Source organism: Phyllobates terribilis, unplaced genomic scaffold (genome assembly GCF_046119375.1).
Source record: "Phyllobates terribilis strain yellow unplaced genomic scaffold, ASM4611937v1 Scaffold_4__5_contigs__length_816908805, whole genome shotgun sequence".
In the NCBI taxonomy this organism is placed as follows: Eukaryota; Metazoa; Chordata; class Amphibia; order Anura; family Dendrobatidae; genus Phyllobates; species Phyllobates terribilis.
Genome location: NW_027362764.1, coordinates 28,420,160 through 28,445,825, shown reverse-complemented (window position 1 = coordinate 28,445,825; position 25,666 = coordinate 28,420,160). Strand labels below are relative to the sequence as shown.

The window sequence follows — 25,666 nt, the reverse complement described above, 5'->3', positions numbered from 1 at the left end:
CGACGGCTCGAGTCTTTGTCCATGGTTTCCACCTGCACGGTGTCATTAGCTGGCGGAGGGTCTTCCACCCTTTCCAGCAGAGCCTGCACCAGGTCCTCCCGGTTACATGGGAAGACCCCCAGGTGGTCTCCAGGGGAATATCTCAGCTCATCCTGACCCTCGGTGTTCAGCTTGATTAAGATGGTTGAGCGGCTGAGGTTAGGGGAGAGACAGAAGGTGAGAGACATAGTATGGATATGTCTACTATCAGAATGTAATGATTACCCCCCCCCCCCCCCACAAACCACCTCCAAAAAAACCTCTCCCCCTCACAAAATAGATTCCCCATAGAGGTGCTCACATGCATCACATCAGATATATATATTATTTATATAGGGTTCGGCTGACTCTCCCCAATGCCGGAGGTAGGGAAAACTGAGAATCAGGCATATTGGACTTCAACATGTCCAATCTTTTTTTTCCAAGGGAGATAAACCACTGCCAGAGGATTAGAGGAGGAAGAACAAAGGAGTCTGCCAGAGGAGGAGGAGCGACCAGAGGAAGGGAAGGAGTCTGCAGGAGAAGAGGAGAAGAGGAGGAGGAGGGACCAGAGGAAGGAGTCTGCAGGAGGAAGAGGAGGAGGAGGGACAGAGGAAGGAGTTTGCAGGAGGAAGAGGAGGAGGAGGGACCAGAGGAAGGAGTCTGCAGGAGGAAGAGGAGGAGGAGGGACCAGAGGAAGGAGTCTGCAGGAGGAAGAGGAGGGACAGAGGAAGGAGTCTGCAGGAGGGAGAGGAGGAGGAGGGACAGAGGAAGGAGTCTGCAGGAGGAAGAGGAGGAGGAGGGATCAGAGGAAGGAGTCTGCAGGAGGAGGAGGAGGGACCAGAGGAAGGAGTCTGCAGGAGAAAGAAGAGGAGGAGGGACCAGAGGAAGGAGTCTGCAGGAGGAAGAGGAGGAGGAGGGACCAGAGGAAGGAGTCTGCAGGAGGAACTGGAGGGACCAGAGGAAGGAGTCTGCAGGAGGAGGAGGGACCAGAGGAAGGAGTCTGCAGGAGGAAGAGGAGATGGAGGGACCAGAGGAAGGAGTCTGCAGGAGAAAGAAGAGGAGGAGGGACCAGAGGAAGGAGTCTGCAGGAGAAAGAGGAGGAGGAGGGACCAGAGGAAGGAGTCTGCAGGAGGAAGAGGAGATGGAGGGACCAGAGGAAGGAGTCTGCAGGAGGAAGAGGAGGAGGAGGGACCAGAGGAAGGAGTCTGCAGGAGAAAGAGGAGGAGGAGGGACCAGAGGAAGGAGTCTGCAGGAGGAAGAGGAGGAGGAGGGACCAGAGGAAGGAGTCTGCAGGAGAAAGAGGAGGAGGAGGGACCAGAGGAAGGAGTCTGCAGGAGAAGAGGAGAAGAGGAGGAGGAGGGACCAGAGGAAGGAGTCTGCAGGAGGAAGAGGAGGAGGAGGGACCAGAGGAAGGAGTCTGCAGGAGGAAGAGGAGGAGGAGGGACCAGAGGAAGGAGTCTGCAGGAGGAAGAGGAGATGGAGGGACCAGAGGAAGGAGTCTGCAGGAGAAAGAAGAGGAGGAGGGACCAGAGGAAGGAGTCTGCAGGAGAAAGAGGAGGAGGAGGGACCAGAGGAAGGAGTCTGCAGGAGGAAGAGGAGGGACCAGAGGAAGGAGTCTGCAGGAGGAAGAGGAGGAGGAGGGACCAGAGGAAGGAGTCTGCAGGAGGAAGAGGAGGAGGAGGGACCAGAGGAAGGAGTCTGCAGGAGGAAGAGGAGGAGGAGGGACAGAGGAAGGAGTCTGCAGGAGGAAGAGGAGGAGGGACCAGAGGAAGGAGTCTGCAGGAGGAAGAGGAGGAGGAGGAGGGACCAGAGGAAGGAGTCTGCAGGAGAAGAGGAGAAGAGGAGGAGGAGGGACCAGAGGAAGGAGTCTGCAGGAGGAAGAGGAGGAGGAGGGACCAGAGGAAGGAGTCTGCAGGAGGAAGAGGAGGAGGAGGGACCAGAGGAAGGAGTCTGCAGGAGGAAGAGGAGGAGGAGGGACCAGAGGAAGGAGTCTGCAGGAGGAAGAGGAGATGGAGGGACCAGAGGAAGGAGTCTGCAGGAGGAAGAGGAGGAGGAGGGACCAGAGGAAGGAGTCTGCAGGAGGAAGAGGAGGAGGAGGGACCAGAGGAAGGAGTCTGCAGGAGGAAGAGGAGGAGGAGGGACCAGAGGAAGGAGTCTGCAGGAGAAAGAGGAGGAGGAGGGACCAGAGGAAGGAGTCTGCAGGAGGAAGAGGAGGAGGAGGGACCAGAGGAAGGAGTCTGCAGGAGGAAGAGGAGGAGGAGGGACCAGAGGAAGGAGTCTGCAGGAGGAAGAGAAGGAGGAGGGACCAGAGGAAGGAGTCTGCAGGAGGAAGAGGAGGAGGAGGGACCAGAGGAAGGAGTCTGCAGGAGGAAGAGGAGGAGGAGGGACAGAGGAAGGAGTCTGCAGGAGGAAGAGGAGGAGGAGGGACCAGAGGAAGGAGTCTGTAGGAGGAAGAGGAGGAGGAGGGACAGAGGAAGGAGTCTGCAGGAGGAAGAGGAGGAGGAGGGACCAGAGGAAGGAGTCTGCAGGAGGAAGAGGAGGAGGAGGGACCAGAGGAAGGAGTCTGCAGGAGGAAGAGGAGGAGGAGGGACAGAGGAAGGAGTCTGCAGGAGGAAGAGAAGGAGGGACCAGAGGAAGGAGTCTGCAGGAGGAAGAGGAGGAGGAGGGACAGAGTAAGGAGTCTGCAGGAGGAAGCGGGACAGAGGAAGGAGTCTGCAGGAGGAAGAGGGACAGAGGAAGGAGTCTGCAGGAGGAAGAGGAGGAGGAGGGACCAGAGGAAGGAGTCTGCAGGAGGAAGAGGAGGAGGAGGGACCAGAGGAAGGAGTCTGCAGGAGGAAGAGGAGGAGGAGGGACAGAGGAAGGAGTCTGCAGGAGGAAGAGGAACCAGAGGAAGGAGTCTGCAGGAGGAAGAGGGACAGAGGAAGGAGTCTGCAGGAGGAAGAGGGACAGAGGAAGGAGTCTGCAGGAGGAAGAGGGACAGAGGAAGGAGTCTGCAGGAGGAAGAGGGACAGAGGAAGGAGTCTGCAGGAGGAAGAGGAGGAGGAGGGACAGAGGAAGGAGTCCGCAGGAGGAAGAGGAGGGACAGAGGAAGGAGTCCGCAGGAGGAAGAGGAGGGACAGAGGAAGGAGTCTGCAGGAGGAGGAGGGACAAAGGAAGAAGTCTGCAGGAGGAGGAGGAGGGACCAGAGAAAGGAGTCTGCAGGAGGAAGAGGAGGAGGAGGAGGGACAGAGGAAGGAGTCTGCAAGAGGAAGAGGAGGAGGGGGGACAGAGGAAGGAGTCTTCAGGATGAAGAGGAGGAGGAGGGACAGAGGAAGGAGTCTGCAAGAGGAAGAGGAGGAGGGGGGACAGAGGAAGGAGTCTGCAGGAGGAAGAGGAGGAGGAGGGACCAGAGGAAGGAGTCTGCAGGAGGAAGAGGAGGAGGAGGGACCAGAGGAAGGAGTCTGCAGGAGGAAGAGGAGATGGAGGGACCAGAGGAAGGAGTCTGCAGGAGGAAGAGGAGGAGGAGGGACCAGAGGAAGGAGTCTGCAGGAGGAAGAGGAGGAGGAGGGACCAGAGGAAGGAGTCTGCAGGAGGAAGAGGAGGAGGAGGGACCAGAGGAAGGAGTCTGCAGGAGAAAGAGGAGGAGGAGGGACCAGAGGAAGGAGTCTGCAGGAGGAAGAGGAGGAGGAGGGACCAGAGGAAGGAGTCTGCAGGAGGAAGAGGAGGAGGAGGGACCAGAGGAAGGAGTCTGCAGGAGGAAGAGAAGGAGGAGGGACCAGAGGAAGGAGTCTGCAGGAGGAAGAGGAGGAGGAGGGACCAGAGGAAGGAGTCTGCAGGAGGAAGAGGAGGAGGAGGGACAGAGGAAGGAGTCTGCAGGAGGAAGAGGAGGAGGAGGGACCAGAGGAAGGAGTCTGTAGGAGGAAGAGGAGGAGGAGGGACAGAGGAAGGAGTCTGCAGGAGGAAGAGGAGGAGGAGGGACCAGAGGAAGGAGTCTGCAGGAGGAAGAGGAGGAGGAGGGACCAGAGGAAGGAGTCTGCAGGAGGAAGAGGAGGAGGAGGGACAGAGGAAGGAGTCTGCAGGAGGAAGAGGAGGAGGGACCAGAGGAAGGAGTCTGCAGGAGGAAGAGGAGGAGGAGGGACAGAGTAAGGAGTCTGCAGGAGGAAGCGGGACAGAGGAAGGAGTCTGCAGGAGGAAGAGGGACAGAGGAAGGAGTCTGCAGGCGGAAGAGGAGGAGGAGGGACCAGAGGAAGGAGTCTGCAGGAGGAAGAGGAGGAGGAGGGACCAGAGGAAGGAGTCTGCAGGAGGAAGAGGAGGAGGAGGGACAGAGGAAGGAGTCTGCAGGAGGAAGAGGAACCAGAGGAAGGAGTCTGCAGGAGGAAGAGGGACAGAGGAAGGAGTCTGCAGGAGGAAGAGGGACAGAGGAAGGAGTCTGCAGGAGGAAGAGGGACAGAGGAAGGAGTCTGCAGGAGGAAGAGGGACAGAGGAAGGAGTCTGCAGGAGGAAGAGGGACAGAGGAAGGAGTCTGCAGGAGGAAGAGGAGGAGGAGGGACAGAGGAAGGAGTCCGCAGGAGGAAGAGGAGGGACAGAGGAAGGAGTCCGCAGGAGGAAGAGGAGGGACAGAGGAAGGAGTCTGCAGGAGGAGGAGGGACAAAGGAAGAAGTCTGCAGGAGGAGGAGGAGGGACCAGAGAAAGGAGTCTGCAGGAGGAAGAGGAGGAGGAGGAGGGACAGAGGAAGGAGTCTGCAAGAGGAAGAGGAGGAGGGGGGACAGAGGAAGGAGTCTTCAGGATGAAGAGGAGGAGGAGGGACAGAGGAAGGAGTCTGCAAGAGGAAGAGGAGGAGGGGGGACAGAGGAAGGAGTCTGCAGGATGAAGAGGAGGAGGAGGGACCAGAGGAAGGAGTCTGCAGGAGGAAGAGGAGGAGGAGGGACCAGAGGAAGGAGTCTGCAGGAGGAAGAGGAGGGACAGAGGAAGGAGTCTGCAGGAGGGAGAGGAGGAGGAGGGACAGAGGAAGGAGTCTGCAGGAGGAAGAGGAGGAGGAGGGATCAGAGGAAGGAGTCTGCAGGAGGAAGAGGAGGGACAGAGGAAGGAGTCTGCAGGAGGAAGAGGGGGAGGGACAGAGGAAGGAGTCTGCAGGAGGAAGATGAGGGACAGAAGAAGGAGTCTGCAGGAGGAAGAAGAGGAGGGACAGAGGAAGGTGTCTGCAGGAGGAAGAGGAGGAGGAGGAGGGACAGAGGAAGGAGTCTGCAGGAGGAAGAGGAGGAGGAGGGATCAGAGGAAGGAGTCTGCAGGAGGAAGAGGAGGGACAGAGGAAGGAGTCTGCAGGAGGAAGAGGAGGGACAGAGGAAGGAGTCTGCAGGAGGAAGAGGGACAGAGGAAGGAGTCTGCAGGAGGAAGAGGGACAGAGGAAGGAGTCTGCAGGAGGAAGAGGGACAGAGGAAGGAGTCTGCAGGAGAAAGAGGAGGAGGAGGGACAGAGGAAGGAGTCAGCAGGAGGAAGAGGAGGAGGAGGGACAGAGGAAGGAGTCTGCAGGAGGAGCAGGGACAAAGGAAGAAGTCTGCAGGAGGAGGAGGAGGGACCAGAGAAAGGAGTCTGCAGGAGGAAGAGGAGGAGGAGGAGGGACAGAGGAAGGAGTCTGCAAGAGGAAGAGGAGGAGGGGGGACAGAGGAAGGAGTCTTCAGGATGAAGAGGAGGAGGAGGGACAGAGGAAGGAGTTTGCAAGAGGAAGAGGAGGAGGGGGGACAGAGGAAGGAGTCTGCAGCATGAAGAGGAGGAGGAGGGACAGAGGAAGGAGTCTGCAGGAGGAAGAGGAGGAGGAGGGACCAGAGGAAGGAGTCTGCAGGAGGAAGAGGAGGAGGAGGGATCAGAGGAAGGAGTCTGCAGGAGGAAGAGGAGGAGGAGGGACAGAGGAAGGAGTCTGCAGGAGGAAGAGGAGGAGGAGGGATCAGAGGAAGGAGTCTGCAGGAGGAAGAGGAGGGACAGAGGAAGGAGTCTGCAGGAAGAGGGGGAGGGACAGAGGAAGGAGTCTGCAGGAGGAAGATGAGGGACAGAAGAAGGAGTCTGCAGGAGGAAGAAGAGGAGGGACAGAGGAAGGAGTCTGCAGGAGGAGGAGGAGGGACAGAGGAAGGAGTCTGCAGGAGGAGGAGGGACAGAGGAAGGAGTCTGCAGGAGGAAGATGAGGAGGAGGGATCAGAGGAAGGAGTCTGCAGGAGGAAGAGGAGGGACAGAGGAAGGAGTCTGCAGGAGGAAGAGGAGGAGGAGGGACAGAGGAAGGAGTCTGCAGGAGGAAGAGGAGGAGGAGGGATCAGAGGAAGGAGTCTGCAGGAGGAAGAGGAGGGACAGAGGAAGGAGTCTGCAGGAGGAAGAGAGGGAGGGACAGAAGAAGGAGTCTGCAGGAGGAAGAAGAGGAGGGACAGAGGAAGGAGTCTGCAGGAGGAAGAGGAGGAGGAGGAGGGACAGAGGAAGGAGTCTGCAGGAGGAAGAGGAGGAGGAGGAGGGACAGAGGAAGGAGTCTGCAGGAGGAGGAGGGACAGAGGAAGGAGTCTGCAGGAGGAAGAGGAGGAGGAGGGATCAGAGGAAGGAGTCTGCAGGAGGAAGAGGAGGGACAGAGGAAGGAGTCTGCAGGAGGAAGAGGGGGAGGGACAGAGGAAGGAGTCTGCAGGAGGAAGATGAGGGACAGAAGAAGGAGTCTGCAGGAGGAAGATGAGGGACAGAGGAAGGAGTCTGCAGGAGGAAGAGGAGGAGGAGGGACAGAGGAAGGAGTCTGCAGGAGGAAGAGGAGGAGGAGGGACAGAGGAAGGAGTCTGCAGGAGGAAGAGGAGGAGGAGGGACAGAGGAAGGAGTCTGCAGGAGAAGGAGCAGCAGGAGAGGAGTCTTCAGGAAGAGGAGGAACAAAGGAGTCTGCAGAAAGGGGTACAAAAGTCTGGAGGAGGACAGGGGAGCCTAGAAAGGTGGAAAGGGACAGAAGATTGTAATGGTGTCTCATTAGCCCCAACTCCGACTTAAAAAAAAAAAAGCACAAACAACAACAACAACTACAACAACTACGTGCCCCTAGGACTATTTCATAGAAATGTAAAGTCAAGCAATGGAGCCGCAGTGTAAAGCATGTGGGATCAGAGTAGAAGCCTCCACCCACAGGGAGCCTCACAATGTTCCTGTACACCGGATCTATATCATCCTGTCCACACATGGAGCATCGCACCGCTCCCACCCCAGCGCCTCACCTGGACTTCTCACTTTGTAAATTCTCCTTCGAGATGAGCGTCGCCTCGTACACCTTCCTTCTGTGCACCTGAGAGAGACCTAAGAGGGATCGAAGCAAAACCCCACAGATCAGATGTAACACCGACATCGCAGAAATATGACCCACCAGACCCAACAGAAAGAGCCCCCCATAGAGAGCCCCCCCCCCCCCACAGAGAGCCCCCCCACCCACAGAGAGCCCCCCCACCCACAGAGAGCCCCCCCACCCACAGAGAGCCCTGGGACCCCATCTAAAGCTGGAATATAGGATGTTCAGGCTGGTCCTAGAATCTCCTAAAGTCCAGATCTCTGCTTGCTGAGGGGATACATATCTGTCCTGTGGGGGGCTCACAGCTGCACGGCTCCTTACAGCACAGATATCAGAGAGGAGTCTTGTAATCAATGACAGCAAGCAGAGATGTGGAAAAAAGCAACAGGAATTACATTTGCATCACCCAAGTGGACCACAGACTGGAAGAAGTGAGGTCAGATCTCAGAACTATGAATGCAGCTCTGGAGGTGACTGGAGAATGACACAATGTACCCAAAGTCTGGTCCAAGAGAAGTGAAGCAGAAAACACGGAAATACCGGTAACGAGGTCCGGGGAGGAGGCCTGGATGGACATACGGTACATGGACCTCTGCCAGCTGCCTTTAGCTTGGAAAAAGTCAGGAATATTTAAGTCGGTGTCATCTCCAACACAGAATGTGTCACAGGCGGCCTGAGGAGGAGAGAAAAGGAGGTGATGTTACATAGGACTGCAGGTGACATCTACTACATTATCTGTACTCAGAGAGTTATCACTGTGTTATCTGTGGTGTTACATAGGACTGCAGGTGACATCTACTACATTATCTGTACTCAGAGAGTTATCACTGTGTTATCTGTGGTGTTACATAGGACTGCAGGTGACATCTACTACATTATCTGTACACAGAGAGTTATCACTGTGTTATCTGTGGTGTTACATAGGACTGCAGGTGACATCCACTACATTATCTGTACTCAGAGAGTTATCACTGTGTTATCTGTGGTGTTACATAGGACTGCAGGTGACATCTACTACATTATCTGTACTCAGAGAGTTATCACTGTGTTATCTGTGGTGTTACATAGGACTGCAGGTGCCATCTACTATATTATCTGTACTCAGAGAGTTATCACTGTGTTATCTGTGGTGTTACATAGGACTGCAGGTGACATCTACTATATTATCTGTACTCAGAGAGATATCACTGTGTTATCTATGGTGTTACATAGGACTGCAGGTGACATCTACTACATTATCTGTACTCAGAGAGTTATCACTGAGTTATCTGTGGTGTTACATAGGACTGCAGGTGACATCTACTACATTATCTGTACTCAGAGAGTTATCACTGTGTTATCTGTGGTGTTACATAGGACTGCAGGTGACATCTACTACATTATCTGTACTCAGAGAGTTATCACTGTGTTATCTGTGATGTTACATAGGACTGCAGGTGACATCTACTACATTATCTGTACTCAGTGAGTTATCACTGTGTTATCTGTGGTGTTACATAGGACTGCAGGTGACATCTACTACATTATCTGTACTCAGAGAGTTATCACTGTGTTATCTGTGATGTTACATAGGACTGCAGGTGACATCTACTATATTATCTGTACTCAGAGAGTTATCACTGTGTTATCTGTGGTGTTACATAGGACTGCAGGTGACATCTACTACATTATCTGTACTCAGTGAGTTATCACTGTGTTATCTGTGGTGTTACATAGGACTGCAGGTGACATCTACTACATTATCTGTACTCAGAGAGCTATCACTGTGTTATCTGTGGTGTTACATAGGACTGCAGGTGACATCTACTACATTATCTGTACTCAGAGAGTTATCACTGTGTTATATGTGGTGTTACATAGGACTGCAGGTGCCATCTACTACATTATCTGTACTCAGTGAGTTATCACTGTGTTATCTGTGGTGTTACATAGGACTGCAGGTGACATCTACTATATTATCTGTACTCAGAGAGTTATCACTGTGTTATCTGTGGTGTTACATAGGACTGCAGGTGACATCTACTACATTATCTGTACTCAGAGAGTTATCACTGTGTTATCTGTGGTGTTACATAGGACTGCAGGTGACATCTACTACATTATCTGTACTCAGAGAGTTATCACTGTGTTATCTGTGGTGTTACATAGGACTGCAGGTGACATCTACTACATTATCTGTACTCAGAGAGTTATCACTGTGTTATCTGTGATGTTACATAGGACTGCAGGTGCCATCTACTACATTATCTGTACTCAGTGAGTTATCACTGTGTTATCTGTAGTGTTACATAGGACTGCAGGTGACATCTACTACATTATCTGTACTCAGAGAGCTATCACTGTGTTATCTGTGATGTTACATAGGACTGCAGGTGCCATCTACTACATTATCTGTACTCAGAGAGTTATCACTGTGTTATCTGTGGTGTTACATAGGACTGCAGGTGACATCTACTACATTATCTGTACTCAGAGAGCTATCACTGTGTTATCTGTGGTGTTACATAGGACTGCAGGTGACATCTACTATATTATCTGTACTCAGAGAGTTATCACTGTGTTATCTGTGGTGTTACATAGGACTGCAGGTGACATCTACTACATTATCTGTACTCAGAGAGTTATCACTGTGTTATCTGTGGTGTTACATAGGACTGCAGGTGACATCTACTATATTATCTGTACTCAGAGAGATATCACTGTGTTATCTATGGTGTTACATAGGACTGCAGGTGACATCTACTACATTATCTGTACTCAGAGAGTTATCACTGAGTTATCTGTGGTGTTACATAGGACTGCAGGTGACATCTACTACATTATCTGTACTCAGAGAGTTATCACTGTGTTATCTGTGGTGTTACATAGGACTGCAGGTGACATCTACTACATTATCTGTACTCAGAGAGTTATCACTGTGTTATCTGTGATGTTACATAGGACTGCAGGTGACATCTACTATATTATCTGTACTCAGAGAGTTATCACTGTGTTATCTGTGGTGTTACATAGGACTGCAGGTGACATCTACTACATTATCTGTACTCAGAGAGTTATCACTGTGTTATCTGTGGTGTTACATAGGACTGCAGGTGACATCTACTACATTATCTGTACTCAGAGAGTTATCACTGTGTTATCTGTGATGTTACATAGGACTGCAGGTGCCATCTACTACATTATCTGTACTCAGTGAGTTATCACTGTGTTATCTGTGATGTTACATAGGACTGCAGGTGACATCTACTACATTATCTGTACTCAGAGAGTTATCACTGTGTTATCTGTGGTGTTACATAGGACTGCTGGTCACACCTACTACACAAGTTCAGACAGAGGGTGAAATAAGTATTGAACACGTCACCAATTTGCTAAGTAATTCTATTCCTAAAAGTGCTATTGACAAGAAATGTTGAGGTCTAAGGGGAAACGTTTCTCCTTATGGAGAGTGACACACCGGCTGTGGCATGCCAAGGTAAGGAGGCTTATTCGCCGTGCAATGCTCCTCTGGGAAATTTAATATGGAAATTGCCTCTTCAGAGAAAAAGAGGACTTGTACTCTATAGCGCCACCTATTGGAAGCAGCAATCCTACAAGTCACAATCAACCCTTTTAACGAGTCGTGCAATATGACTTAGGATAAAAGCCAAATCAGAATCTCAATTTGCAGACACGGTGTTTCGGGCTGTTGGCCCTCGTCAGTGCAAAGTATGAGAACTGATCTGGCTGCATGAGAGGCTCTGGACTGAGGTGTAAGGGGTAACGTTCCTCCTTGTGCAGAGTGATATAAGTCGTATTGCACGACTCGTTAAAGGGTTGATTGTGACTTGTAGGATTGCTGCTTCCAATAGGTGGCGCTATAGAGTACAAGTCCTCTTTCTCTCTCAAGAGGCAATTTGCATATTAAATTTCACCAGATGTTGGTAACCCATCCACACAGGCAAAGAAGTCATCCAGTTATATCCATAAATTATGTGTAATAATGAGAATTGACACAGGAAAAAGTATTGAACACATGAAGAAAGAGAGGAGCAAAAAGCCCTGGAAGGTGATGACACCAGCTGAAATCTGTCAGTAATTAGAAAGCAATCCTGCCACTTAGTGACAAATAATATCAGCTGGTTCAATTGATGGCCTATGAAAAAGGTGTCTCATTACCAAGATGCCACACAGGAAACATCTCATGATAGGTAATACCAGTAAGCTGTCTCAAGACCTTCATAACCTTATTGTTGCAAAACATACTGTTGGCTTTAGTTACAGAAGAATTTCTAAACTACTGAAGGTTCCAGTGAGCAATGCTGGGGCCATAATCCAGAAGTGGAAAGAATATAATTGCATTATAAACCGGCCACAACCAGATGCTCAACGCAAGATTTCAGACAAAGGAGTGAAAAGAATATTCAGATGAGTTGTCCAAGAGCCAAGGACACCTAAGGAGAGCTACAGAAAGACCAGGAATCAGCAGGTACAATTGTTTCACAGAAAGCAATAAGTAATGCACTCAACCTCCATGGCCCGTATGCACGCTCACCACACTACCTCCGTGGCCTGTATGCACGCTCACCACACTACCTCCGTGGCCTGTATGCACGCTCACCACACTACCTCCGTGGCCTGTATGCACGCTCACCACACTATCTTCATGGTCTGTATGCATGCTCACCACACACCACACCAAAACACCATACCAACAGTGAGGTGTGGAGGTGGAACATCATGGTGTGGGGCTGTTTTTCAGCATACGGCACTGGCAAACCTCATGTAATTAAAAGAAGGAAGAATGGACAAATGTACTGAGACATTCCTGATAAAAATCTGCTGCCATCTACCAGGATGATAAAGATGAAACGAGGGTGGACATTTCAGCAAGACAATGATCCCAAACACACGGCCAAGGAAACTCTCAAGTATTTACAGAGAAAGAAAATAAAGTTGCTAGAATGGCCGAGCCGATCACCGGACCTGAATCCTATAGAAAATGTATGGAAGGAACTAAAGCTCAGAGTTCAGAGAAGGAGCCACAGGAGCTTCAGGATGTGACGAGTGTTTGTGTGGAACAAAGGACCAAAATCACACCTGAGCAATGCCTGTGACTAGTTTCTCCTCCAGGAAGCATATTGTTGCTTCATCACCAACAAAGACTTTTGTACCAACTATTAATTACATTTCAGTGACATGGTCAATACTATTTCCTGTGTCATTTCTCATTATTACACGTAATTTATGGACACCTCTGCTGATTTCCTGTGTGGATTGGATGGGTTGTTACTGACAGTTGATGAGAATTTCATGTCAATATCACCTTTAGAAATATATTTACTCAGAAAATTGGTGACGTGTTGAATACTTATTTCACCGGCGGTATTTCCTGCTGCAGTGAATTGGTTAATGTCCCCGTGTTGGTGGTTGGGGCAGTGTAGGACAATGGCGGCTCCGTGCGGGTCCCTCCCTCCTTATCTATCTCCATTTCCCCCTCTCAGCAGCAGGGAAGGAAAGCGATTGTGATAGAGGGGTCGCAGTGTTTATCCAGCACAGTCCAGGACAGACCCTCCCTAATACGATGCCAGGAGGAAACTGTCATGTCACAGGCGAGACCTGGGGTGCGCGCACCGCGCCGGCCGATCCGACACCCCCGCCATAGTCAGGAGTAAAATGAAACAAGACGCAAATAATGATAATGATCTACTCTGCTTACAGCCAGAGCTGCAATCACAATTCTGCTGCTGGTAAAGACTTAGCTGACGGAGATAAACTGAAGACAGGCGCCAAATACCAGCCAGCAGAATAGTGAATACAGCTCTGGATGTGACTGTTTTCATAATTTTCAAATGTCACTTTTTATCTCCATCCCACCCTGACCCAAGAGCAAAGTGATGATGAGCAGGGCGAGGACTGAAGACCATTGTCGGCTTTATCTTCATGGAGAGAAGGATGGGTGGTCTGCGTCTAGGTGACTAATGGCTTCCATCCTCGCCCTCAGATTATCTGTGAGAACCAGACAGGAATTAGGCAACTCGCATGGTTTCTTTTATGTCATTTACCCATTTGTGGACATTTTTCATATATATTGCACAATATGTATTGCAGTTTTTATTCTGTCCACCAGATGTCAGTAAAACACAATACACTAAGGACTGATAAAAAAACGACATCTTGCTTTACATCTTGCTGTGAAATAACCTATTCATCAGTAATTTACCCGAAGATTCTTGAAGTTGTAGATCTAAATAGTCCTAAACAGACCGGTGGCCGGGGGCACAATCGTATAATAAAATGGCATGAGAGTTATATTAAATGGTCTCCCACCTTGAACACGGCCTTGGCCCAGGCACGGAAGGAGTCCTCCTGCCCGCAGAGCTCATCGCCCTCCCCAATCTCCAGGATACGTTCTCCCCCCAACTCCTCTAGCCGGGTGTCTACAGCGTGTCCAAAGGCACAAAAATGTGGGTAAGCTCGAGAACCCAGGCCGAACACCGAGAACCTGGAAATCCAAGAAAGTGATGAAGGACGGGAGAGAATAAGATATTATTATGTCTCCACAGACATCAGTTTATAAATGTATAACTCGACCAGACATCAGAACATCACCTGAGGGTCCCCAGGGGCCCCGCACTGTCCGTGTTACTGGATTGCTTCCGTTTCTTCTTCCAGCTTGCAACAAGTTGATCAGTCTGAGAGACACTGTTAAATCGTGTCTTGTAACTCCTGTAAAATAAGAAAAATATATGGGAAAGAGAGGAAAAGGGCGGCACCAGAAAAATATATTCCCATCATATGTCATATAAGTGCTATCATACTGCCCCCTACGTACAAAAGATATAACTACTATAATACTGCCCCCTGTGTACAGGAATATAACTACTATAATACTGCTCCTATGTACAAGAATATAACTACTATAATACTGCCCCTATGTACAAGAATATAACTACTATAATACTGCTCCTATGTACAAGAATATAACTACTATAATACTGCCCCCTGTGTACAAGAATATAACTACTATAATACTGCTCCTATGTACAAGAATATAACTACTATAATACTGCCCCTATGTACAAGAATATAACTACTATAATACTGTCCCCTATGTACAAGAATATAACTACTATAATACTGCCCCCTATGTACAAGAATATAACTACTATAATACTGCTCCTATGTACAAGAATATAACTACTATAATACTGCCCCCTATGTACAAGAATATAACTACTATAATACTGCTCCTATGTACAAGAATATAACTACTATAATACTGCCCCCTATGTACAAGAATATAACTACTATAATACTGCCCCCTATGTACAAGAATATAACTACTATAATACTGTCCCCTATGTACAAGAATATAACTACTATAATACTGCTCCTATGTACAAGAATATAACTACTATAATACTGCCTCCTATGTACAAGAATATAACTACTATAATACTGCCCTCTATGTACAAGAATATAACTACTATAATACTGCTCCTATGTACAAGAATATAACTACTATAATACTGCCCCTATGTACAAGAATATAACTACTATAATACTGCTCCTATGTACAAGAATATAACTACTATAATACTGCCCCCTATGTACAAGAATATAACTACTATAATACTGTCCCCTATGTACAAGAATATAACTACTATAATACTGCTCCTATGTACAAGAATATAACTACTATAATACTGCTCCTATGTACAAGAATATAACTACTATAATACTGCTCCTATGTACAAGAATATAACTACTATAATACTGCCCCCTATGTACAAGAATATAACTACTATAATACTGCCCCCTAAGTACAAAAGATATATCTACTATAATATTGCTCCTATGTACAAGAATATAACTACTATAATACTGCTCCTATGTACAAGAATATACCTAGTATAATACTGCCCCCTATGTACAAGAATATAACTACTATAATACTGCTCCTATGAACAAGACTATAACTACTATAATACTGCTCCCTATGTACAAGAATATAACTACTATAATACTGCCCCTATGTACAAGAATATAACTACTATAATACTGCCCCCTATGTACAAGAATATTACTACTATAATACTGCCCCTATGTACAAGAATATAACTACTATAATACTGCTCCCTATGTACAAGAATATAACTACTATAATACTGCTCCCTATGTACAAGAATATAACTACTATAATACTGCCCCCTATGTACAAGAATATTACTACTATAATACTGCCCCTATGTACAAGAATATAACTACTATAATACTGCCCCCTATGTACAATAATATAACTACTATAATACTGCCCCTATGTACAAGAATATAACTACTATAATACTGTCCCCTATGTACAAGAATATAACTACTATAATACTGCTCCTATGTACAAGAATATAACTACTATAATACCGCTCCTATGTACAAGAATATAACTACTATAATACTGCTCCTATGTACAAGAATATAACTACTATAATACTGCTCCTATGTACAAGAATATAACTACTATAATACTGCCCCTATGTACAAGAATATAACTACTATAATACTGCCCCCTATGTACAAGAATATAACTACTATAATACTGTCCCCTATGTACAAGAATATAACTACTATAATACTGCTCCTATGTACAAGAATATAACTACTATAATACTGCTCCTATGTACAAGAATATAACTACTATAATACTGCTCCTATGTACAAGAATATAACTACTATAATACTGCTCCTATGTACAAGAATATAACTACTATAATACTGCCCCCTATGTACAAGAATATAACTACTATAATACTGCCCCCTAAGTACAAAAGATATATCTACTATAATATTGCTCCTATGTACAAGAATATAACTACTATAATACTGCTCCTATGTACAAGAATATACCTAGTATAATACTGCCCCCTATGTACAAGAATATAACTACTATAATACTGCTCCTATGAACAAGACTATAACTACTATAATACTGCTCCCTATGTACAAGAATATAACTACTATAATACTGCCCCTATGTACAAGAATATAACTACTATAATACTGCCCCCTATGTACAAGAATATTACTACTATAATACTGCCCCTATGTACAAGAATATAACTACTATAATACTGCTCCCTATGTACAAGAATATAACTACTATAATACTGCTCCCTATGTACAAGAATATAACTACTATAATACTGCCCCCTATGTACAAGAATATTACTACTATAATACTGCCCCTATGTACAAGAATATAACTACTATAATACTGCTCCTATGTACAAGAATATAACTACTATAATACTGCCCCTATGTACAAGAATATAACTACTATAATACTGCCCCCTATGTACAAGAATATAACTACTATAATACTGTCCCCTATGTACAAGAATATAACTACTATAATACTGCTCCTATGTACAAGAATATAACTACTATAATACTGCTCCTATGTACAAGAATATAACTACTATAATACTGCTCCTATGTACAAGAATATAACTACTATAATACTGCCCCCTATGTACAAGAATATAACTACTATAATACTGCCCCCTAAGTACAAAAGATATATCTACTATAATATTGCTCCTATGTACAAGAATATAACTACTATAATACTGCTCCTATGTACAAGAATATACCTAGTATAATACTGCCCCCTATGTACAAGAATATAACTACTATAATACTGCTCCTATGAACAAGACTATAACTACTATAATACTGCTCCCTATGTACAAGAATATAACTACTATAATACTGCCCCTATGTACAAGAATATAACTACTATAATACTGCCCCCTATGTACAAGAATATTACTACTATAATACTGCCCCTATGTACAAGAATATAACTACTATAATACTGCTCCCTATGTACAAGAATATAACTACTATAATACTGCTCCCTATGTACAAGAATATAACTACTATAATACTGCCCCCTATGTACAAGAATATTACTACTATAATACTGCCCCTATGTACAAGAATATAACTACTATAATACTGCCCCCTATGTACAAGAATATAACTACTATAATACTGCCCCTATGTACAAGAATATAACTACTATAATACTGTCCCCTATGTACAAGAATATAACTACTATAATACTGCTCCTATGTACAAGAATATAACTACTATAATACTGCTCCTATGTACAAGAATATAACTACTATAATACTGCTCCTATGTACAAGAATATAACTACTATAATACTGCTCCTATGTACAAGAATATAACTACTATAATACTGCCCCTATGTACAAGAATATAACTACTATAATACTGCCCCCTATGTACAAGAATATAACTACTATAATACTGTCCCCTATGTACAAGAATATAACTACTATAATACTGCTCCTATGTACAAGAATATAACTACTATAATACTGCTCCTATGTACAAGAATATAACTACTATAATACTGCTCCTATGTACAAGAATATAACTACTATAATACTGCTCCTATGTACAAGAATATAACTACTATAATACTGCTCCTATGTACAAGAATATAACTACTATAATACTGCCCCCTATGTACAAGAATATAACTACTATAATACTGCCCCCTAAGTACAAAAGATATATCTACTATAATATTGCTCCTATGTACAAGAATATAACTACTATAATACTGCTCCTATGTACAAGAATATACCTAGTATAATACTGCCCCCTATGTACAAGAATATAACTACTATAATACTGCTCCTATGAACAAGACTATAACTACTATAATACTGCTCCCTATGTACAAGAATATAACTACTATAATACTGCCCCTATGTACAAGAATATAACTACTATAATACTGCCCCCTATGTACAAGAATATTACTACTATAATACTGCCCCTATGTACAAGAATATAACTACTATAATACTGCTCCCTATGTACAAGAATATAACTACTATAATACTGCTCCCTATGTACAAGAATATAACTACTATAATACTGCCCCCTATGTACAAGAATATTACTACTATAATACTGCCCCTATGTACAAGAATATAACTACTATAATACTGCTCCTATGTACAAGAATATAACTACTATAATACTGTCCCCTATGTACAAGAATATAACTACTATAATACTGCTCCCTATATACAAGAATATAACTACTATAATACTGCCCCTATGTACAAGAATATAACTACTATGATACTGCTCCTATGTACAATAATATAACTACTATAATACTGCCCCCTATGTACAAGAATATAACTACTATAATACTGCCCCCTATGTACAAGAATATAACTACTATAATACTGCTCCTATGTACAAGAATATAACTACTATAATACTGCCCCCTATGTACAAAAATATAACTACTATAATACTGCCCCTATGTACAAGAATATAACTACTATAATACTGCTCCTATGTACAAGAATATAACTACTATAATACTGCTACTATGTACAAGAATATAACTACTATAATACTGCTCCTATGTACAAGAATATAACTACTATAATACTGCCCCCTATGTACAAGAATATAACTACTATAATACTGCCCCTATGTACAAGAATATACCTACTATAATACTGCCCCTATGTACAAGAATATAACTACTATAATACTGCCCCTATGTACAAGAATATAACTACTATAATACTGCTCCTATGTACAAGAATATAACTACTATAATACTGCTCCTATGTACAAGAATATAACTACTATAATACTGCCCCCTATGTACAAGAATATAACTACTATAATACTGCCCCCTATGTAAAAGAATATAACTACTATAATACTGCAACTATGAACAAGTATATAACTACTATAATACTGCCCCTATGTACAAGAATATACCTACTATAATACTGCCCCTATGTATAAGAATATAACTACTATAATACTGCTCCTATGTACAAGAATATAACTACTATAATACTGCTCCTATGTACAAGAATATAACTACTATAATACTGCCCCCTATGTACAAGAATATAACTACTATAATACTGCCCCTATGTACAAGAATATAACTACTAGAACACTGCCCCCTATGTACAAGAATATAACTACTATAATACTGCCCCCTATGTACAAGAATATAACTACTATAATACTGCCCCCTACGTACAAGAATATAACTACTATAATACTGCCCCCTATGTACAAGAATATAACTACTATAATACTGCTCCTATGTACAAGAATATAACTAATATAATACTGCTCCCTATGTACAGGAATATAACTACTATAATACTGCCCCCTATGTACAAGAATATAACTACTATAATACTGCCCCTATATGCAAGAATATAACTACTATAATACTGCTCCTATGTATAAGAATATAACTACTATAATACTGCCCCTATGTACAAGAATATAACTACTATAATACTGCCCCTATATGCAAGAATATAACTACTATAATACTGCTCCTATGTATAAGAATATAACTACTATAATACTGCCCCTATGTACAAGAATATAACTACTATAATACTGCCCCTATATGCAAGAATATAACTACTATAATACTGCTCCTATGTATAAGAATGTAACTACTATAATACTGCCCCCTATGTACAAGAATATAACTACTATAATACTGCTCCTATGTACAAGAATATAACTACTATAATACTGCCCCCTATGTATAAGAATATAACTACTATAATACTGCCCCCTATGTACAAGAATATAACTACTATAATACTGCCCCCTATGTACAAGAATATAACTACTATAATACTGCTCCTATGTACAAGAATATAACTGCTATAATACTGCCCCTATGTACAAGAATATAACTACTATAATACAGCCCCTATGTACAAGAATATAACTACTATAATACTGCCCCCTATATACAAGAATATAACTACTATAATACTGCCCCCTATGTACATGAATATAACTACTATAATACTGCCCCCTATGTACAGGAATATAACTACTATAATACTGCCCCCTATGTACAGGAATATAACTACTATAATACTGCCCCCTATGTACAAGAATATAACTACTATAATACTGCTCCTATGTACAAGAATATAACTACTATAATACTGCCCCCTATTTATAAGAATATAACTACTATAATACTGCCCCCTATGTACAAGAATATAACTACTATAATACTGCCCCCTATGTACAAGAATATAACTACTATAATACTGCTCCTATGTACAAGAATATAACTGCTATAATACTGCCCCTATGTACAAGAATATAACTACTATAATACAGCCCCTATGTACAAGAATATAACTAGTATAATACTGCCCCCTATGTACAAGAATATAACTACTATAATACTGCCCCCTATGTACATGAATATAACTACTATAATACTGCCCCTATGTACAGGAATATAACTACTATAATACTGCCCCCTATGTACAGGAATATAACTACTATAATACTGCCCCCTATGTACAAGAATATAACTACTATAATACTGCTCCTATGTACAAGAATATAACTACTATAATACTGCCCCCTATATACAAGAATATAACTACTATAATACTGCCCCTATGTACAAGAATATAACTACTATAATACTGCCCCCTATGTACAAGAATATAACTACTATAATACTGCTCCCATGTACAAGAATATAACTACTATAATACTCCCCCTATGTACAAGAATATAACTACTATAATACTGTCCCCTATGTACAAGAATATCACTACTATAATACTGCCCCCTATGTACAAGAATATAACTACTATAATACTGCCACTATGTACAAGAATATAACTACTATAATACTGCTCCCATGTACAAGAATATAACTACTATAATACTCCCCCTATGTACAAGAATATAACTACTATAATACTCCCCCTATGTACAAGAATATAACTACTATAATACTGTCCCCTATGTACAAGAATATCACTACTATAATACTGTCCCCTATGTACAAGAATATCACTACTATAATACTGCCCCCTATGTACAAGAATATAACTACTATAATACTGCCCCTATGTACAAGAATATAACTACTATAATACTGCTCCCATGTACAAGAATATAACTACTATAATACTCCCCCTATGTACAAGAATATAACTACTATAATACTGCCCCCTATGTACAAGAATATAACTACTATAATACTGCCCCCTATGTACAAGAATATAACTACTATAATACTGCTCCCTATGTACAAGAATATAACTACTATAATACTGCTCCCTATGTACAAGAATATAACTACTATAATACTGCCCCTATGTACAAGAATATAACTACTATAATACTGCCCCCTATGTACAAGAATATAACTACTATAATAATGCTCCTATATACAAGAATATAACTACTATAATACTGCTCCCATGTACAAGAATATAACTACTATAATACTCCCCCTATGTACAAGAATATAACTACTATAATACTGCCCCCTATGTACAAGAATATCACTACTATAATACTGCCCCCTATGTACAAGAATATAACTACTATAATACTGCCACTATGTACAAGAATATAACTACTATAATACTGCCCCCTATGTACAAGAATATAACTACTATAATACTGCCCCCTATGTACAGGAATATAACTACTATAATACTGCTCCCTATGTACACTGTGTGGCCTGTCCGAATGTCTTGCGGTTCACCAGCTTTTCCACATCTGATGGCCGCAGAACATTTGATATCAGGCACCATATTTCCTGCGGTACATCTAATATCATCTACTATGCCACGTGTGACTGCCCCATGATTTATGTTGGTTTAACTACAAGGGAATTACGGGTCCGCACACGTGAGCATATCTGTGATATTGTAGCAGCCACCTCGGTGAGCGATTTAGCTCAGTTAAAAACAATACCACGGCACTTTAAATTGAAACATAACTGCAATCCCGGCTCTTTCATGGTACGTGGTATTGATGCAATACACATGGGGATACGGGGTGGTAATGCTAAAAAACTACTGGCTCAGAAAGAGTCACAGTGGATTGTACGACTAAACACTGTAACACCTCATGGCTTGAACGAATCTCTGAGCTTCTCCCCATTTTTATAGCCACAATCCCTGCATTTCCTATTTGGAGTTATATAATCTCCTTACACACGTATATATTGGGTGGTTATTTATGTCTTATTTTATCATATTTTCATTTTTGTTTTTTAACTATTTTTAACTGTGGTTTTTCTATTTGTGTTTTGTTCTGGTTCAGGAGTGTATAGATTTGGCTGCTTCGCTAACTCAATGTGATATGGCGAATTTCATGATTACATCTATTATGGGAGACATGTCTCGATATGAGCACCACGAATTAGAATATATACCTCTGCCGGGATGATGCTGCTGGATATGGCTGATCCTTTATATTTGTATGCCATTTGTATTACGACTGTTTAATTACTGTACTTTTGCATTGTTATACCTTTTCGTGGTTGCTCTGAGTCATTGTTCATGTTCTCCTTCCTTCCTGTATCATATTTGTTAATGGCAGTTATATTCACTTACGTGAGGTGTGCGTGCGTGTGTGGTGGGGTTGTTCGCGTCGCGCGCTGTCCCGGCCGTCTTCATGCCTCTCTGCGCTTACGCGAACCTCATTGGTCCACGCGTGCGCAGTAGTGGCTTGACAACCGTGTCGCGCGCGGCGTGCCCCTCTCGCCCGCGCGCATGCGCCACTACAGTGTCTGTCTCACGTCATGTGATTCGTGGGACACGCCCCCGGTTTAGCTGGCCACTTCCGGGTGCGCGTCCCACATCACAGCAGCATACATTTTCGCTATTATCAAGTCATTTAGACATATATATATATATGCCTTGGGGGCACCATATACCCATGACCTGCCATTGAGAAAGCGGTTCTTCTGCAAAACGCGCGTCGGGCTCCGTGTTACCACCACCCTTTATTTCTCTCTCCCTCCTCTCCACTCTGTTTGTGAGAGTTTTCCACAGGTAACATACTTCTCATTACTATACTCTTATGCCCTGATATCAGGTTGATGTTGGTGCGCCCCCTTGACATATGGCAATGTCTTGATCTGTTATAATAAGAGTACTATTCTATTTGATGTAAGTGGATTGCTTGTATTACATTGTATATAGCACATTAATGGCTTCCACTATTTATGATTGATACTTTGCCTTGGGCTAGTGTGCAATTCTATTAAAGGGCTAATTGATATTGAGCACTTACATCTGAGTATTAGTGTGTTCCCTATTAGTCATCCTTTACCCACAATTTGTCAGGTTTTTATACACATTCTTCTATACATGTTTAATAAATATATCTTTTGCAATGATATGCTGAGCTTTTCTCTTCTTTTCTCCTATGTACAAGAGTATAACTACTATAATACTGCTCCCTATGTACAAGAATATAACTACTATAATACTGCTCCTATGTACAAGAATATAACTACTATAATACTGCTCCCTATGTACAAGAATATAACTACTATAATACTGCCCCCTATGTACAAGAATATAACTACTATAATACTGCTCCTATGTATAAGAATATAACTACTATAATACTGCCCCTATGTACAAGAATATAACTACTATAATACTGCCGCCTATGTACAAGAATATAACTACTATAATACAGCCCCCTATGTACAAGAATATAACTACTATAATACTGCTCCTATGTATAAGAATATAACTACTATAATACTGCCCCTATGTACAAGAATATAACTACTATAATACTGCCCCCTATGTACAAGAATATAACTACTATAATACTGCCTCCCATGCACAAGAATATAACTACTATAATACTGCTCCTATGTACAAGAATATAACTACTATAATACTGCTCCTATGTACAAGAATATAACTACTATAATACTGCCCCTATGTACAAGAATATAACTACTATAATACTGCCCCCTATGTACAAGAATATAACTACTATAATACTACCCCCAATGTACAAGAATATAACTACTATAATACTGCTCCTATGTATAAGAATATAACTACTATAATACTGCCCCTATGTACAAGAATATAACTACTATAATACTGCCCCCTATGTACAAGAATATAACTACTATAATACTGCCCCCTATGTACAAGAATATAACTACTATAATACTGTTCCTATGTATAAGAATATAACTACTATAATACTGCCCTCTATGTACAAGAATATAACTACTATAATACTGCTCCTATGTACAAGAATATAACTACTATAATACTGCTCCTATGTACAAGAATATAACTACTATAATACTGCCCCCTATGTACAAGAATATAACTACTATAATACTGACCCTATGTACAAGAATATAACTACTATAATACTGTTCCTATGTATAAGAATATAACTACTATAATACTGCCCTCTATGTACAAGAATATAACTACTATAATACTGCTCCTATGTACAAGAATATAACTACTATAATACTGCTCCTATGTACAAGAATATAACTACTATAATACTGCCCCCTATGTACAAGAATATAACTACTATAATACTGCCCTCTATGTACAAGAATATAACTACTATAATACTGCTCCTATGTACAAGAATATAACTACTATAATACTGCCCCTATGTACAAGAATATAACTACTCTAATACTGCCCCCTATGTACAAGAATATAACTACTATAATACTGCTCCTATGCACAAGAATATAACTACTATAATACTGCTCCCTATGTACAAAAATATAACTACTATAATACTGACCCTATGTACAAGAATATAACTACTATAATACTGCCCCTGTGTACAAGAATATAACTACTATAATACTGCCCTCTATGTACAAGAATATAACTACTATAATACTGCTCCTATGTACAAGAATATAACTACTATAATACTGCTCCTATGTACAAGAATATAACTACTATAATACTGCCCCTATGTACAAGAATATAACTACTATAATACTGCCCCCTATGTACAAGAATATAACTACTATAATACTGCCTCCTATGTACAAGAATATAACTACTATAATACTGCCCCTATTTACAGGAATATAACTACTATAATACTGCTCCTATGTACAAGAATATAACTACTATAATACTGCTCCCTATGTACAAGAATATAACTACTATAATACTGCCCCCTATGTACAAGAATATAACTACTATAACACTGCTCCTACGTACAAGAATATAACTACTATAATACTCCCCCTATGTACAAGAATATAACTACTATAATACTGCTCCTATGTACAAGAATATAACTACTATAATACTCCCCCTATGTACAAGAATATAACTACTATAATACTGCCCCTATGTACAAGAATATAACTACTATAATACTGCCCCCTATGTACAAGAATATAACTACTATAATACTACCCCAATGTACAAGAATATAACTACTATAATACTGCTCCTATGTATAAGAATAAAAACTACTATAATA

General features: G+C 42.8%; 1 protein-coding gene across 5 annotated transcripts in view; it reads right to left on the bottom strand.

The window, feature by feature from the left end:
* Window positions 1-25,666, bottom strand: part of NOS3 (nitric oxide synthase 3) — a 131,227-nt gene that overhangs the window by 29,323 nt on the left and 76,238 nt on the right. For all 5 annotated transcript variants that reach the window (XM_073677193.1, XM_073677191.1, XM_073677192.1 and 2 more), the window contains exons 15-19: window positions 13,883-13,999; window positions 13,601-13,775; window positions 7,832-7,964; window positions 7,224-7,302; window positions 2-192 (exon numbers count right to left, since the gene is read on the bottom strand). In XM_073677193.1, the coding sequence (XP_073533294.1) occupies window positions 2-192; window positions 7,224-7,302; window positions 7,832-7,964; window positions 13,601-13,775; window positions 13,883-13,999 (695 nt within the window). The remainder of the gene's footprint in view (window position 1; window positions 193-7,223; window positions 7,303-7,831; window positions 7,965-13,600; window positions 13,776-13,882; window positions 14,000-25,666) is intronic.